Consider the following 15,982-nt stretch of genomic DNA (forward strand, 5'->3'; position numbering starts at 1 on the left):
CAGGGGCTGACAAGTAGCAAGGTTGGAGATGTATTAAAATTTGTGTTTTGAGATCAGAGAGTTATTGGTACGGCCAGCATTTGTTGACCATCCCTAACTCCCCTTGAGAATATTATGGTGAGTCACCTTCTCGAAATGCTGCAGTCCTACAAGTGAAGGTCCGAAAAAAATCAGATTTCAGATTATCAGGTAAAATCTGTGGTGGGTATACTTTCCAAACATCCATATAACAATACAGGTTCTTGCATTAACTAATCAGCAAAATAAATTAGCACTGAAATATTGAAAAGTGTTCACTTGCCTCTCTGTTTTTGTGTCAACCAGATTCATCCCTTCTGGGACCAATTCTTTCCCCAACTTACACAGATTCATCTTGGTTTCCAGTGTCATCTGTAATGCTCCACTGTATGCAATTTCCAAGTCTACCCAGAGCCCTGTGAAAGGACAGAGACAGTGCCACACACTATTATCTCACTCTATTAAAAATAATGAGTTTTCTACTAAGGTGGAGCTTTAAGTTTATATTCTTTGAATTAGAAATCTATGCCCTGGTTGAAATATATTCCCGGACATTTTATCACACGACCTGTCTTCAGTGGCCTGATCCGTCAATAGTTATCAGATATCCACACTCAAAGTATGTCACCTTCCCACATTAGTTAGAAAGAGAGCAGACTCCATTACTTGGATTGTATGATTATTCCTTGATATAGAACTCTAGTTAGGCTGCATCTGGAGCATTTCATTCATTTCTGGAGGTTTTAGAGAGGGTGTAGAAAAGATTTACCAGGATGCTGTCTGGATTAGAGGGCATTCTTTACACAGAGTGGTGGGTGCCTAGGGTGGAGGTGGAGGCACGGAAAATAAAGGAATTCAAACGGCTCTTGGATAGGTACTGTTCTATATTCTATATCCTGTGGTAAATAAAATTTCTTATCTTAACTAGTAAACAAAAAAGAGTAAACAAAGTAGAAAGAGTTGTATCTATTTTTAAAAAAAGTAATTTCATCAGTATCCAGCAGATGAATCATTATTTCCTGGAGACTCTGGGTTAGTCCTGGAAAATTGATAGTGTTATCTGGAATGCTAGTCTAAGGATCATTGTAATGAATAGCTTCCTGGTGTACATTTACAACTGTTATTCCATCTCCTTTTCTTTAAGAATAAGCAGCTACTGTATACATTTTGAGTATTTTTCTTGTCATGGTAGTGATATTACTTTCTCCAGGTGGCTTGAGCTGGTGGTTGGGTTTGGCAAGAATTTTCTGCCCATTCATCTGATTTTCAAGCTAGTGATACTGATGAAATGAAAACCATACACCAACAGGGAACTTGGTTCTCAGATTACCATCCATATGGTGAAGACAAGTTTTAATGTGATGATTCCATCATTCATTATACATGCGCGTACTTTTCAGCAGAGGTCGCTGTTTTCAATCTGGAAATGAGGTGATTTGCCTCCCCCACACCTCCACAGATCCTAACTCCACAGATCCAGCTCCACAGAGGCTAATTTAAATCCCTTTATTAGTGCTATGCCTGAGATCAATTAAGTAGAAGAACTGTAAAGATCAAATGAGCTTCATCACCTTGGTAATATGTCGATGACTGAGTAACAGCTGGAGAATTCCGTGGTTCATTAGCAGAGTAGTCAATAGGCATTCTGTGATATTTCAAGCAGAAAGCACAACTCTTTGTTTGCTACAGACAGTGCATAACTAATCCTTATGCTCAGCCAAAATATTAAGTATATCGATCATAGTTATTAACTCTGAACACTAGGAAAAAGAAGTAAAAGACTTCATTCCCACATGGACACCCAGAATTTAATCAATTGGACATACTGTTCCTGCAAGCTTCAACGTCCTTTCCTGTTCAAAGCTTTAAAAAGGATGTCATCTTAAAGGAAAAGAATCAATAAATTGATTTTATTTATAAATAAAACGTTGCTCTTTAAAAATAAATAATTATCTGGTACTCCAATTATTAAAGTTCTTGACGATGACAAGCAACTTTGTTCTACGTCAGGAAATTCGGAGCATCTCAAACGTACTGACCTCTTTGATTGACTGATGGGCTGGAAGTGCGGATGATTACAGGTAACAACGTCCCCAAGTCCAAGTCAGTGAGTGTAAGTTCATTCATAAAATATGGCAGCTAGTAAAAGATATAAAATTAAACTGCTTAATAACCAGTGGCTTTTTAAGTGACATAAGACCTAATTTTGGTCCATAGTCACTAAGATTTTTAGTATATTATCAAAGAGTATACATTTTCCAACAAATGCCCTGAGATGCCTCCTAAGAGAATTATCACAAGAGCTACATGAGAAAATAGGACAGGTAACCAAAATCTTGGACAATGTATTAGGTTTTAAGTGGAATTTCAAAATCAAACTAGATGACGGGAGATTTAGGGAGGAAATTTTAAAGTCTTGGGGTTGACATCCAAAGACAAGTCCTTCACATTTAACCCATGAGGTCAGAATTGTAGGAATCTTAGACTATAAATTTGACTCTTAGGCACCTGTTTTTCTATGTGCAAATCACATATAAAAGTCAATGGGTCTTTTAGGTAAAAGTTTTGACACTGGGAATTTGAACAATGTATCTCCAGGCTCAATTCAACTTAGCATGATTTACATTCTTCAGGAGTTATTCTCCTGCCTTATTGATAGAAACTGGATCATTAACAGGCAACCTACAACTTTGGGGTATAACTCTGCAGTGCTAACTACAAGATGTGAATGAAAGACTCCTGGCTGGGATATCAACAGGTTTCTGTCTCTCTGTGTGCCTTTCTGAACTTTCATGGTTGAGTATACTTGTTACAATCTGACTGAAGTTTACCAGTACTATTGTAGATTTCCAAAATCATGCACTGCACAAATATACTGAATAAAGATGACATGCTTTGCTGTGGAATTGGACTCGATGTTTGAGGATGAATGAGGACAGTTTGGGGTGGCCACACAACTGGTGCTATGCCTTCATTTTCCCTCATGTTCTCCTTCACCTCATGGTGCCCCTTAACCTCGGCTGCCTTGGAGAGTGTTCTTTTCCTTCATGACCTGTTTCCTTGATTCACAATTGTAAAGTTATGGCAGCAATGATCTCTATGTGCATCTGCGGGAAGTGTTGCTAGCTGCATTGTATTGCAGCAATCAGAGTGAAAAGTACCCTCCTGAATTTTGATTATAATTTTTCCTAATTTTGTGATTTTTGAGGTGGTAGGGGCACTCTGAATTGGCCATTAGTGATACACACAGAAGATACTTCCTGAGTCAAATGGGGTGAACTCCATTTTGTAGTTTATTATCTGTATGACAAGGAATAAAATGGCATCCATAGGTGAGACCATGAATAGATTTGAACACAAACATCAGAAAGTTAAATTTGAAGAGAAGCATTACCAATTAAAGTATGAAGGGAAAGGAATTGTAAGTGCAGGGTATTATCAAAATATCATACAGTGGCATTGAACAGCAGGAAGTAAGTCTTCTCTGTTGCAGGACTGAAGAGAATGCAGGTATGTTCTCTGAAGTAATAGGGACATTTAATCGAGTGGATCCAATCTCTCTGGCATCTAAATTACTGCAGCTGATTTAAGTGGCTTGATTACAAACACAAACTGGAGTGTGCACAGAATAATGAGCATCTAGGAATGATTACAGGTCATCTGTTTGATTTAAGGATTCAGACAAAGCAATAACCTGTGGAATGAGAGTATGAATGTTTTTTTAGTACATTCTGAATCTCCAGTAGGGTCAAATCACTCATCTCCTACTGACATGTAATCTGTTTTTTCTGACAGCAACATATTGTATGTCATGACAGCTAGAATACATTGCACTTAATGTACATGAAGTGGACAGTACCTTCTGATGATGGAATAAAGACTGGGGCAAAAAAAAAGCAGGACATTTACTGACCATCTTTGGAAAATAAATTTTAAAAACACAACTTTGGTCTGAACCCTTCATGGACATTCCCTCTGTTTGCTTCATCTTCTCCTCTCTGCAAGTTAAATCATACTTATTTCTTATTTGTTTGGTTCTGATAAAAGGTCCTTGACTCTTTTTCTCTCTGCTTTAATGCCCTGATCTGTAGTGTGGTCCCAACAGGCTGTTTTATATTTAAATAGCGTCTTGCACAATCTCAGGACAGGAGAGTCTAGTGCTCTTTTTGGAGTTGATTTCAAAATTGATTGGGAAGCTCCTTGTTTGAATGATCTATCTATCTATTTCTCTCCCTCTCTCTCTCTCTCTCTCACAAACTCACATTCTCTCTCTCTCTCTCATTCTCACTCCTGTCAGAGAATGGTGTCGGTGCAAGGTTCTATCAACATGGTTTGTGGAATGTGGAGTCTAATTTCTGGTCTTTTTGGTGGTTCATTTTTTTGCTAGCTTGCGCAATTTTGAATTGGACAGGGTGCAGATAACAAACACTGAGCTGAACTGAAAATGTCTTTTGATTTTGTGTTTTATATATTTGGTGCATGGGGGCAGGGGGAGGGGGGAGGATTGACTTTTTTCTCTCTTTGAACGGGTTCCATGGTTTTTCTTTGCTTTGTGGCTGTCTGTGGGGGAAGATGAATCTTGGAGCTGTATACTACATACATACTTAGGTAATAAATGTACTTTGAATCCTTCGAATTAGCACAGAAGTCTGGATTGTGCTGATGTGTGCACTGTAGCCAGCCAGTGTTTCACCATGAAACTGCCAGCTTGTCTTTGATGCAATCTAGCTCATTTCCTTACAAGAGAAAATACATTTCTTGTGGTACACACTAATGAACTGTTGGATCTTTCCTGTCCATAACCACAGTCAATCTTTCTCTCTATTAGGGACAGGCACTGAGTGTTTGCATACGGAACCTTCCTGGATTGAGCTGAAAAATCTGAAATGTTCACTATTTGCTCAGATATAAAGGGTTAACTTATTTGAATCTGCTGCAAAACGTTTGAGAATCAAATGCAGGAATGGGCTTTCTGACCTATTAAGAGAATAGCATATTTTCCTCCGGCTGCATATGTAGATGAGGGAGCTCATTTGCCTAGTGTCCAGACTTCAGGTTCTGACTTATAGTCTTAGCATCTTTCCAGTGCAACAATACTACAGCTCTAGCAGTATCTCACGTGGTTCCATGTCACTTTTCGAAATGGAACGACGCCCAAAGAAAAAGAAAACTCCTGCTGAGTTCCTCCAGCATTTAGCGTGTGTTGCTTTGGACTTCCAGCATTTGCAGATTTTGGCTTGTCTCTGTTTTAAGACATTGCCTTTTATGATGTCAGGATGTAATAAAACATTTGATGGTCAGTGAGGTCCTTCACTGAAGTGCCACTGTTATTTATAGGCATCCGTTAGTCTCATGAGACCATGGATTTGCACCTTGGAAGGTTTCCCAGGCGCAGGTCTCGGCAAGGTTGTATGGAAGACCAGCAGTTGCCCATGCTGCAAGTCTCCCCTCTCCATGCCACCGATATTGTCCAAGGGAGGGGCATTAGGACCCACACAGCTTGGCACTGGTATCATCGCAGAGCAATGTGTGGTTAAGTGCCTTACTCGAGGACATACACGCTGCCTCAGCCAAGGCTCGAACTAGCGACCTTCAGATCACTAGACAAATACCTTAACCACTCGGCTATGCGTCAAGTGAAGGACAGAGGTCCTTCACTGAAGTGCCACTGTGTACAGCATGTATTGTGTACAGTTTTGGTTACTCTCTTATAGGATTAATGCTATTGAGCTAAAAAGAGTGCAATGAAGATTTAGGAGAATGTTACAGAGACTTGAGGGCCTGAGCTTGGGTAGCCTAGGACTTTATTCCAGGAGACTGAGGGGTGACCTTATAGAAGTGTATAAAATCATGAAGGGCATAGATAGAGTGAATACACGCCTTTTCTTTACCAGAGTGGGGAAGTCTAAAGCTAGAGGTCATAGGCTTAATGTGAAGCATGAAAGAGTTAAAAGAGACCTGAGGGACAACTGCTTCATGCAGAGGGTGATGTATATAAGGACCAAGCTGCAGGAGAAACGCCAGGTGAAGGGTCTACAACCCAAAATGTTTACTATCCACGTCTGGCCATAGATGTTACTTGACCTACTGAGTTCCTCCAGTGTGTTATGGTTGTGCCAGAGGAAGTGGTTGAGATGAGGTAATAACAACAATTAAAAAACACTGGGACAGAAAAGGATAAAAGGAATACAGGGCAACACAAGCAAATGGAACTGGCTTAGGTGTGCCTTTTGGTCAGCATGGTCGAGTTGGGCCAAAGGGCCTACTTCTGTGCTGGTCCCCAACTCATTATTTATGATGGTGGTTGCTGTTGCATTTAGAGTCACCCAATAACTCAAAATACAGCAGCACACTTACAAATAATGAGTTGAGGGGCAGATATTCAGTCTTGGATATTGGTTGCAGGATAAATGATGGTGAGGAGTCTTGGGAAAGCTCTCTTGCTCCTTTTTAAAATAACACAATAGGACAATTTTAATTGCATCTACATAGAACATAGAACATAGAATAGTACAGCACAGTACAGGCCCTTCGGCCCACAATGTTGTGCCAACCCTCAAACCCTGCCTCCCATATAAGCCCCCACCTTAAATTCCTCCATATACCTGTCTAGTAGTCTCTTAAACTTCACTAGTGTATCTGCCTCCACCACTGACTCAGGCAGTGCATTCCATGCACCAACCACTCTCTGAGTAAAAAACCTTCCTCTGATATCCCCCTTGAACTTCCCACTCCTTACCTTAAAGCCATGTCCTCTTATATTGAGCAGTGGTGCCCTGGGGAAGAGGCGCTGGCTATCCACTCTATCTATTCCTCTTATTATCTTGTATACCTCTATCATGTCTCCTCTCATCCTCCTTCTCTCCAAAGAGTAAAGCCCTAGCTCCCTTAATCTCTGATCATAATGCATACTCTCTAAACCAGGCAGCGTCCTGGTAAATCTCCTCTGTACCCTTTCCAATGCTTCCACATCCTTCCTATAGTGAGGCGACCAGAATTGGACACAGTACTCCAAGTGTGGCCTAACCAGAGTTTTACAGAGCTGCATCATTACATCGTGACTCTTAAACTCTGTCCCTCAACTTATGAAAGCTAACACCCCATAAGCTTTCTTAACTACCCTATCCACCTGTGAGGCAACTTTCAGGGATCTGTGGTCATGTACCCCCAGATCCCTCTGCTCCTCCACACTACCAAGTATCCTGCCATTTACTTTGTACTCTGCCTTGGGGTTTGTCCTTCCAAAGTGTACCACCTCACACTTCTCCAGGTTGAATTCCATCTGCCACTTCTCAGCCCACTTCTGCATCCTATCAATGTCTCTCTGCAATCTTCGACAATCCTCTACATTATCTACAACACCGCCAACCTTTGTGTCATCTGCAAACTTGCCAACCCACCCTTCTACCCCCACATCCAGGTCATTAATAAAAATCACGAAAAGTAGAGGTCCTTGTGGGACACCACTAGTCCCAACCCTCCAATCCGAATGTACTCCCTCCACCACGACCCTCTGCCTTCTGCAGGCAAGCCAATTCTGAATCCACCTGGCCAAACTTCCCTGGATCCCATTCCTTCTGACTTTCTGAATAAGCCTACCATGTGGAACCTTGTCAAATGCCTTACTAAAATCCATATACATCACATCCACTGCACTACCCTCATCTATATGCCTGGTCACTTCCTCAAAGAACTCTATCAGGTTTGTTGGACACGATCTGCCCTTCACAAAGCCATACTGACATTAACGGAGAAATCATAGGTTTGCCATCTAGACCAAATGGCTTTTCCAACAAAACAGCATGGTTAATACTGGAACTGAAATGTCAAGTCAAATTTGAAACCAAACCCTGTAACTTAAAAAACAGTGTTGCCTCTAGGCTATGTCTCATGTTAAGTAGAATCGTACATTGAAAGAAGCATTTCTTCTGAAAACATTTGTTTTTAATAAAATTATGTTTTTTGTTACACAGAAGTATTAATTGTAATGTACAAAAGCATGCAGTGCCAAAGGTGATGATTTTTTCACAACTATATAAAACAGGAATTATTTTTGCACCAAGCATAGGATTATGCATTATGTAAGAACGGGCTGACGTGAATACCTTCATACTGACAGTCTTACTGAGCTTTACAGTTACTTCTGATCTACAGGGCAATCATTCTGAAAATCCAGTCAGCTCACCCTGATTTTACTCAACTTCTTCTGAATTTTGTAAGCAACTAGATCCGCCCAGTACTTTTCCCGTAAAAAATCCCAGAAGATCCGTCCAATCAACGCATTTATCCAGGACACTTGGGGATCCCCACAAATTGGCATCTGAGGAGAAAAAGTCATATAGGAGCTAACAGACAGTCATCAGAACAGAAATAAGTTCACGGAGGATAGTGCAATTATTTAGGTACAGCAAATAATTGAGAAAACTAGAGGTATGTTGGAATATATTGCAAGGGCAATGGAATAAGAAAGTCTTGCTACAACAGTAGAGGAGCTGGATAAACTCACACATGAAATATTGCATGTCATTTTAGTTTTCTTAATTATCAATGAATCAACCTGACTTCAAAGAGACACTGAAGATTCTTTATATTAACTATTGAGTCAGGTGATTCTCCAGTAAGGAAAGATTGAGTAGAATAATCCTGATTTCTCAAGGGTTCAGAAAAACGAGAGGTGATCTATTGAAAAAATATCAGACTTTGGGAACCCTGAACAGGGTAAAGTAGCTTTCCCCTTGTGGAAAGAATCGAAAACTAAGCAACTTATTCTTAGGGTAAGGCATCACCCACTCTTGCCTCTAGTTTTTTTAAATTTTGACATTCAAATATTCATCCTGGGCAGGAAGATAGAGTGCGGAGTCTTTGACTGGTCAACAATGCTTGCCAATGAAGTGAAAAGAAAATGGAGCCATCCTACAGCATCCCCAGATCCTCTCGTCAATCTTCCTGTTCAGGTGCAGAGTAATAACAGGATCAATGATGACATTTGTGCAAAGTAAAAGGAGCCCATCTTTACTACCTTTTACTGGTTTTCGATCAACACATTTGTAGATTAGAGCTTTCACTAATATACCTTACACATGCGAAGCAGGCTTCTGCTCACTACAGCTTCAACTGACCACTAAATCATTTCATAATTAAATTTGTCAATTATCTTTGGATCCTGTGGATTTTAATTTTACTGATTATTTGGTAAGGAGATACCTTCTAAAACACTTTGCGAACATCAATGTTGACTATATCGAATGCCCTTCTGTCACATCTGCTCTAAAATACAATAAAATCATTTAGTTTCAACCTTCCCAAAGAAATCCATGTTGATTATTCTTGCTTAATATGGTGCTTCTCCAAATACTGATTTGGGCTTCTTCAGCATCAGGCTAACTGGCCTGTATTACTTGGTCTGCATCTTTCTACTGCCTTTAAACATTATTATCATGTTAACCATCCTCCAGTCTCAGTCATCAGTCCTCCAAACAATCAACCTTCAAAGATGCAAGGGTATTTGCATTGTTCCATTCTTAGAGATGGTCAACAGCTCAAAGAATACGGGAAAATATGTGCAGGACTACCAAAAAGCAAATTATATCAAGGTGCTCAGTGATATGAGCACATTTCAGGTTCTGAGAACACCTAACTGGGCCAAGGTCTAATTCATATTTTAACATGACTTTAAAGAGGCTGTGTAATCTGCAGTACAACTAGCTGGTAGAACAAGTGCCTTCCCTCTTTCAATATTTTTATTAATGTTATATAAATTGCACAAATACAAATACAAAATTCATAAGGATACAAATAAGTAATACGAATTGCATTACATTAAAATCACATTATTATGGGCTGAGCACAAAGGACGTGCAGCAGGCCAAGCATCTGGTTACACAGCCACAAGCACCAAGCAACACGTTATCTCTCCCAAAGGAAATTAAGTGTCATATTCAGCAGTTCACCTTATAAATACCAGGTTTAGTACTCAATTTGATACATGGCCTCTAAGAGCATCAGGTGATTCATATCCATTTATTTTTGTCTCGTAAGGCAAACATGGGAGCAAATATTTCAATTATTTATGATTTAAAAACATATCTACAGGCAAATATTTTCTCATTGATCTCTGAACACTTACTACAATGTTTTAGTTAAATTTTACTTGGATCAATAATGTATTTTTTTTACATAATTTTAATATCTATGATAAAAACAAAGCTTTCTACTTAAAACTGTAAACAGCAGTGTCCCTTCTCCTGTATTTCTCTACCTGTAGGTTGTCCTATCGTTGCTTGGCACTTATTCTTTGCCTTGCACCTATACAAATTTTGCTCCTGTACTATTTCAGAAATAGCACCTTTCCCAATGGAGGAATATATGGAAACACTAAAGTGAAAACTGTACCTTACCATAAACACAAACAATTCTGCAGATGCTGGAAACCCTGGTCCTAAACAAGAGGCTCAGTATAAAATGTTGACCATTTGTTCATCTCCATGTATGCTGCCTGACCTGCTGAGTTCCTCCAGCATTTTGTGGGCAGTACTTTACTATGGCTGAAATGACGGTTTTAATCTACACCTGTTGAAACTGGATATTTGTAGTTCCTATACCAGTACCTCTTTAATCATTTATTTTGGTGTTTCAACATAAATTAGGAAATGTGTCAATTAAACTAGATTTGATACAAAATTAAATGTACTTCTAAAATTTGCTAATGTTCTTAGGTAGAATTTGGCAACGTTGACTAAATCTACTCCACTGAGTTTTTTAATGATAATAATTTAATTTATAAATATTATCAGAAGTTCAGCAGAGTCGGAGGAAAAAATTACATTGTCTAACGTAATGGAAATGCACTTTCAACTCTTTTGTGCCAAACAAACCTACTTAACAACTGAAATTATTCTTTATTCTTGGATAATGGCACTACTGCGCTGGCGGGAAATTGGACAGCAACTCCTGACTCCTGATGAAAATGGTGAAAATGCAAGGCTGTGTGAAGCCTTCAGCACCTCTGCTAGTGGAGCAGAGGCACAACACACTTGTATCAGAATGGGAAGCTCTTTATGGACCGATAGACTTCCTCCTCATATCAACAGCAATGTGTTCTTCTCTGACCACTGCCTCCTTCTTTCATCCAGTCACCTACAGGAGGACCAGTAGGCAAGTAGGGGGATATGAAAGTTGAATATCAAGGTGCTGACCCCAGAAAACACTGAAGAATTAAAGAGGGATTGGAAACCACAAAGCCTGTCTTTGACTCTCCAATGAGTGGGAAGCAACCAAGGAGAAATCAAGAGATTCTTCATCCTCAGAGGTGTTCAAAAGGCAAGACAAATTCAGATGCAACTATGACAACTCCAGATAAACTTGAGCAACTTCTCCCCCTGGAGTTATTGAGAGTGGATGTGGGAACGAAACTCAGGAATGAACGAGCCTGCAAGCCATGCTCTTTCTCTTGAAACCCTCCAAGATCATCATCAGCTCTCATGTCTGCATTGTGGAGCAGGATGAGATGTACCAAAAGGTTCACAGTGGAGCTCAGGATCCACAGCCTTAAGTCAACAACATCCTCACATTGAGGACCTGAAGACCTTTCTATGCTGGTCTGTATGACAGAAAGGCTATAAACAACACAGCCTCCCAGAACTTCCTGTACTCTACCACCAACGTACGTGTTACACAATAACAAGTGGGAGAATCTGGACCTGTCACTGATCCCGGAGGACCTGACTGGCTCCATCCGTTTCCTTGGTACAAATAAGACTCCTGGAGCAATGGCTTACCAGCAGAGGTATTATTGGCTCTGTGGGACTGCATTGGCCTGGACTTCCTTGAAGTGTACAACACTCTGCTTCTGGGCTGGCAGTATGTCAGATTCATTACCTTTCATTACCCTTCTCAACATGAAGAAGGAGGCAAGGGAGAACATCAGGAGACGAATTTCACTGTTGAATATGGACTATAAGATTCTGTCAAGGCAATTGCCAACAGGATCATCTGCTCTGGGACAGATGACCGACCCAGACTAAACCTCTGATAGCCTTGTGCTGTTAAGGGATACTATTGCCTACAGAGCAGAGGGATAGATGTCTGCCTGGACAGCTTGGACTAGGAGAGGGCTTTTGATAGGATAGCACATGCATTCATGACAAATGTGCTGTTCAAAATGGGTATTGGGGAGACAGTCAGAATCCAACCACTCTACACAGATGTCTGTAGTACAATCCAAATTAATGGGTAGGAGACAAATAGTTTCCCCATCAAGTCTAGAATCAGGCAGGGTTGTCCACTTCCCCTGATCTTGTTTATGCACTGCGTAGAACTCTTTGTTAAATCCATCAGGGGGGAGGAGAGCATACGAGGGGTGACGTCGTTAGGCTGTGAAGGCACCCAGGTCAAAACCTTCTTGCACATGGATGATGTCACAAGATACACGGCCAGTTCACACATTTATCAGTATCTGCAAACAGGTTGATTTGGCATTAGGGGCCAGAGTCAATGGTATGAAGCCAATGCTCTTTGGTAGCTAGTCTGACTGATCCAACATCCTCTTCATCATCAGGCCTGACTACTTGAAGGTGTTGGGGATATGACTCGGAGGGGGCGAGGTATGTCACAAAAATTGGCTGGAGTGGATTGGGAAGGTCAAACACAAACTGGGTCTGTGGAATTGGCATTCTCTGTGAATAACTGGGAACAATTTGGTTATCAGGCATTATATGCTCTTAGGTCTGCTGTACTAGGTACAGGTGAGGCCCGTTCCTCTGTTCTCTGCCTCAGTAATCACCTGGGTCATTTTTCAGTAAAAGACTACCTGACATTGACCTCAACCTGATGCAAGGAACGGCGCGAACCCAAATGCGGGACACTGGCATGGAGATAGAGTTAGGATGCAGACGAGGGCGTGGGCATGGCTGGAACCTGCTGGTGTTGAACGGCAAACAGAAAAGCAGGAGGCAGGCAACCCTTATTTTGACACGGAGCATTGCTGAGCTGAACGGCAATTGGAAGGGCAAACGGCAGGCAATACTATCTCGACACGGAGAGAGAGAGTTACACAGGTAAACCTCGGTACAGAAGGAAAACTTAGAATACACGATCTTAACCGGCCGGGAACGTGAATTACCACACCGGCTAAAACAATGATCTGGTGATGAGTGGATGCAAAGCCGGGGTTTTTATGCTGCAGGTTTTAGGTGAGAATCAGGTGCTGTAATCAAGGAGCTCAGGAGGACAAGGGGAAAAGGGAATTATGAGAATACAAGGAATTGACGGTCGGGACCATGACACAACCTGATGACTGCCTTTGAGTGTGGCTGTTTCAGGTGGTGTTTGGAACCGAATTATGGGGGAACTAATTGCCATGACATGCTAATGTTCTTCCTGTCCCTGGTGTTGCGGAAGACAGGCCTGGCCCTGGTACTGCGCAGCATGCCTGTCAGCTGGATGTTGTTGCACGACTTGTCCTTTGTGGAAGAGTACTTCCAACTAAACAACTTTGACCACAGGCCCATCAGGCAGTGGCCAATGTAGAACTTCCTGCAGACACTGTGGGACAAGGACACTATGGCTACAATAGGTGGCTCCCTGAGCAAATGATACAAACGTCTGGCAGAATGCCTCATCGCCAGATCTGACCAACAAGCACCAGCACCTTGCCAGGCTGGTGGTAAAAGGGACCCTCACAGTCCAATCTTACCTGCGCAGACAAGGTATCATCCCCAACAAATGTTCTGTGCGAGTGGGGAAGACTCGGTCACCCCACCCCTTTGCAGAGTATGAGTTTGCAAATAAGGTGTGGAGAGATATGCAAGGGTCCATGTCCTGGGACATCCAGCAATTGCTTTACAAGGGAATCTCCAAATATGTGGTGTTCTGAGGAACACACACTGAGACATATATCAATTGTTGATGAAGGGCCATAAACTCATTGACAGACACCCTTTGGTCTGCCAGAAACTTGTTGGCCTTCCAGCACAGCGAGATGTCTGAAAGGAAATGCTGAAGATTGGCAGCTGCAGGTGGTACATGCCTTGGCATGCTTTGGAAGTCAATGGTAAGTCTCTGCCAGGAAGAATCAGAGTCTAGACTCCTGTTCCCACACGCGGAGGGATGGTGCTGGGCGAGGAAGGCTATCAAATAACAAAAGGATATCACCTCACTACTAAATGTAATGACCGTGAACGTAAAAGTTCTTTGCACTGTTTCATTCCTTTCTAAATATTTTTATTATGGATAAAGTCTATTTTTGAAATAAAAGAATATAGTCTTTCAGATTTTCTTACTGTTAGAATTATGAAGCGTGTTGTAAGTAAGACTATAATTTACACAGGATTTTAAAATTGAAGTGAAGCTTAGGCAAAATAATAGGTGTGAACTATTTCGCTGGTGTTGTTTTTAAGTGCCGAAATTCTGTAAATGCAAATTAGTGAAACAGTAAGCTGCTTCATATTATTGTTTCCTAAATAGGGTAAAACCTTATCATAACCTGAAAAAGGGCCAGCAATAGTTGCTGTTAACATAACACAATCCTTTGAAGAATTTACATGACAAGTATTACAAAATACGATGCACTGGCAATTATTTTCTATGGAGATAAATTCCAGAGGTGAGACGTGGCTGCCCTTGTCATCAGGATAGCATATTGTGTATCAAGAAATTTCAGGAATCGTACCCGACACAGAAAGGGCTTGTCTTTGTTAAAGGCTATTCATTTCAGCCACAGGATTTTCTTTGGACAATGCCTGAGGATTAACTGTTTTAGCTGTGTCCATCATAAGAGATGAAATGGGATTATTTGCTGATGATTGCACAGTATTTGTTTCCATATGCAGTTCATTAGAGGAGCAGTCTGTAACTGCATATTAGAAGACCCGGACATCAGTCAGTCATAGCCGAAGAGAGGAAAGGAATATTTATACCAAGCACTGGGAAATGAACATTTTCAACAAGAGGAAATGTATAGGTTTACCTTGGCGTTCAGTGGCATTATTGTTGCTGAGTCCACATAGTCAATATCCTGAGAGTAAATATTAACCAGACCCACCTGCATAAACACTGTGGTTATGAGAGTGGGCCAGCCACTGGCTATTCTGAGATGAAAAGACGATTTTCTGGCAATTGACTTCCACTTTCACTTACAAAGCGCAGATCAAAAATGTGATTGAATACTCTCCAGATGCCTGGTCCACATCCCACTGTTCCATGCCTGTTCATGTGTCTAAATGCCTCTTAAACATTACCATCATATGATCATCAACCACCTCCATTGGCAGTGTATTACAGACACCTATCACCCTCTGATGAGAAGTGTTCTTTCCCCCACTAACATTCTAGTTTTTGTCATTTCTACCCTTGTCTCTGCCTCTCATTATTTTATAAAGACCTATCAGATCTTCCCTTAACCTCTGACACTCCAGAGAAAACAACCTGAGTTTGTCCAACTTCTCTTCATGTCTAATTCATTCCAGTCTTTGCAACAACCCGGTGAAACTTTCCTGCATTCTCTCCGAAGCTTCCAGATCCTTCCAATCAACTTTGGACCACTGCACTCAATAAAGCAAGTTCAAGTTCAAGTTTAATTGTCAATCAACTCTACGCAGGAAGACAGCCCAATGAGACAGGGCTCCACTGGGGCCAAGGTGCAAAAGACAGCACCAGCAATCACACACAGCACATTGCACATATGTTACTGTTGTTCAGTTGTTAAGTTGAGTCCGACTTTTTGTCACCTCATGGACTCCTGTACACCAAGCCTTCTTGTTGGAAGCTGCCTCCTTACGATCCCCCAAGGTCATACACATTGTCTGAGTAATATTATCTATTCATCGTAGCCTCTGTCGTTCTCTTCTTCTTTTACATTCTGTTTTGCCTAATATGAGAATCTTATCCGAGGAATCCTGTCTTCTCATGATGTGGCCAAGTCTCATAATCAAGCCTCCTAGTGAGCAGACTGGCTGTGTTTCTTCAA

General features: G+C 41.1%; 1 protein-coding gene and 1 long non-coding RNA gene across 4 annotated transcripts in view; one reads left to right on the top strand and one right to left on the bottom strand.

The window, feature by feature from the left end:
- The window catches only part of LOC134351937 (uncharacterized), a 111,099-nt gene that overhangs the window by 33,814 nt on the left and 61,303 nt on the right, over nt 1–15,982 (top strand). The window lies entirely within an intron of this gene.
- tex2l (testis expressed 2, like) overlaps nt 1–15,982 on the bottom strand; it is a 106,729-nt gene that overhangs the window by 29,485 nt on the left and 61,262 nt on the right. For all 3 annotated transcript variants that reach the window (XM_063058875.1, XM_063058874.1, XM_063058876.1), the window contains exons 7-9: nt 8,204–8,338; nt 2,058–2,157; nt 302–434 (exon numbers count right to left, since the gene is read on the bottom strand). In XM_063058875.1, the coding sequence (XP_062914945.1) occupies nt 302–434; nt 2,058–2,157; nt 8,204–8,338 (368 nt within the window). The remainder of the gene's footprint in view (nt 1–301; nt 435–2,057; nt 2,158–8,203; nt 8,339–15,982) is intronic.

This window comes from Mobula hypostoma, chromosome 9 (genome assembly GCF_963921235.1).
Source record: "Mobula hypostoma chromosome 9, sMobHyp1.1, whole genome shotgun sequence".
Taxonomy (NCBI): Eukaryota; Metazoa; Chordata; class Chondrichthyes; order Myliobatiformes; family Myliobatidae; genus Mobula; species Mobula hypostoma.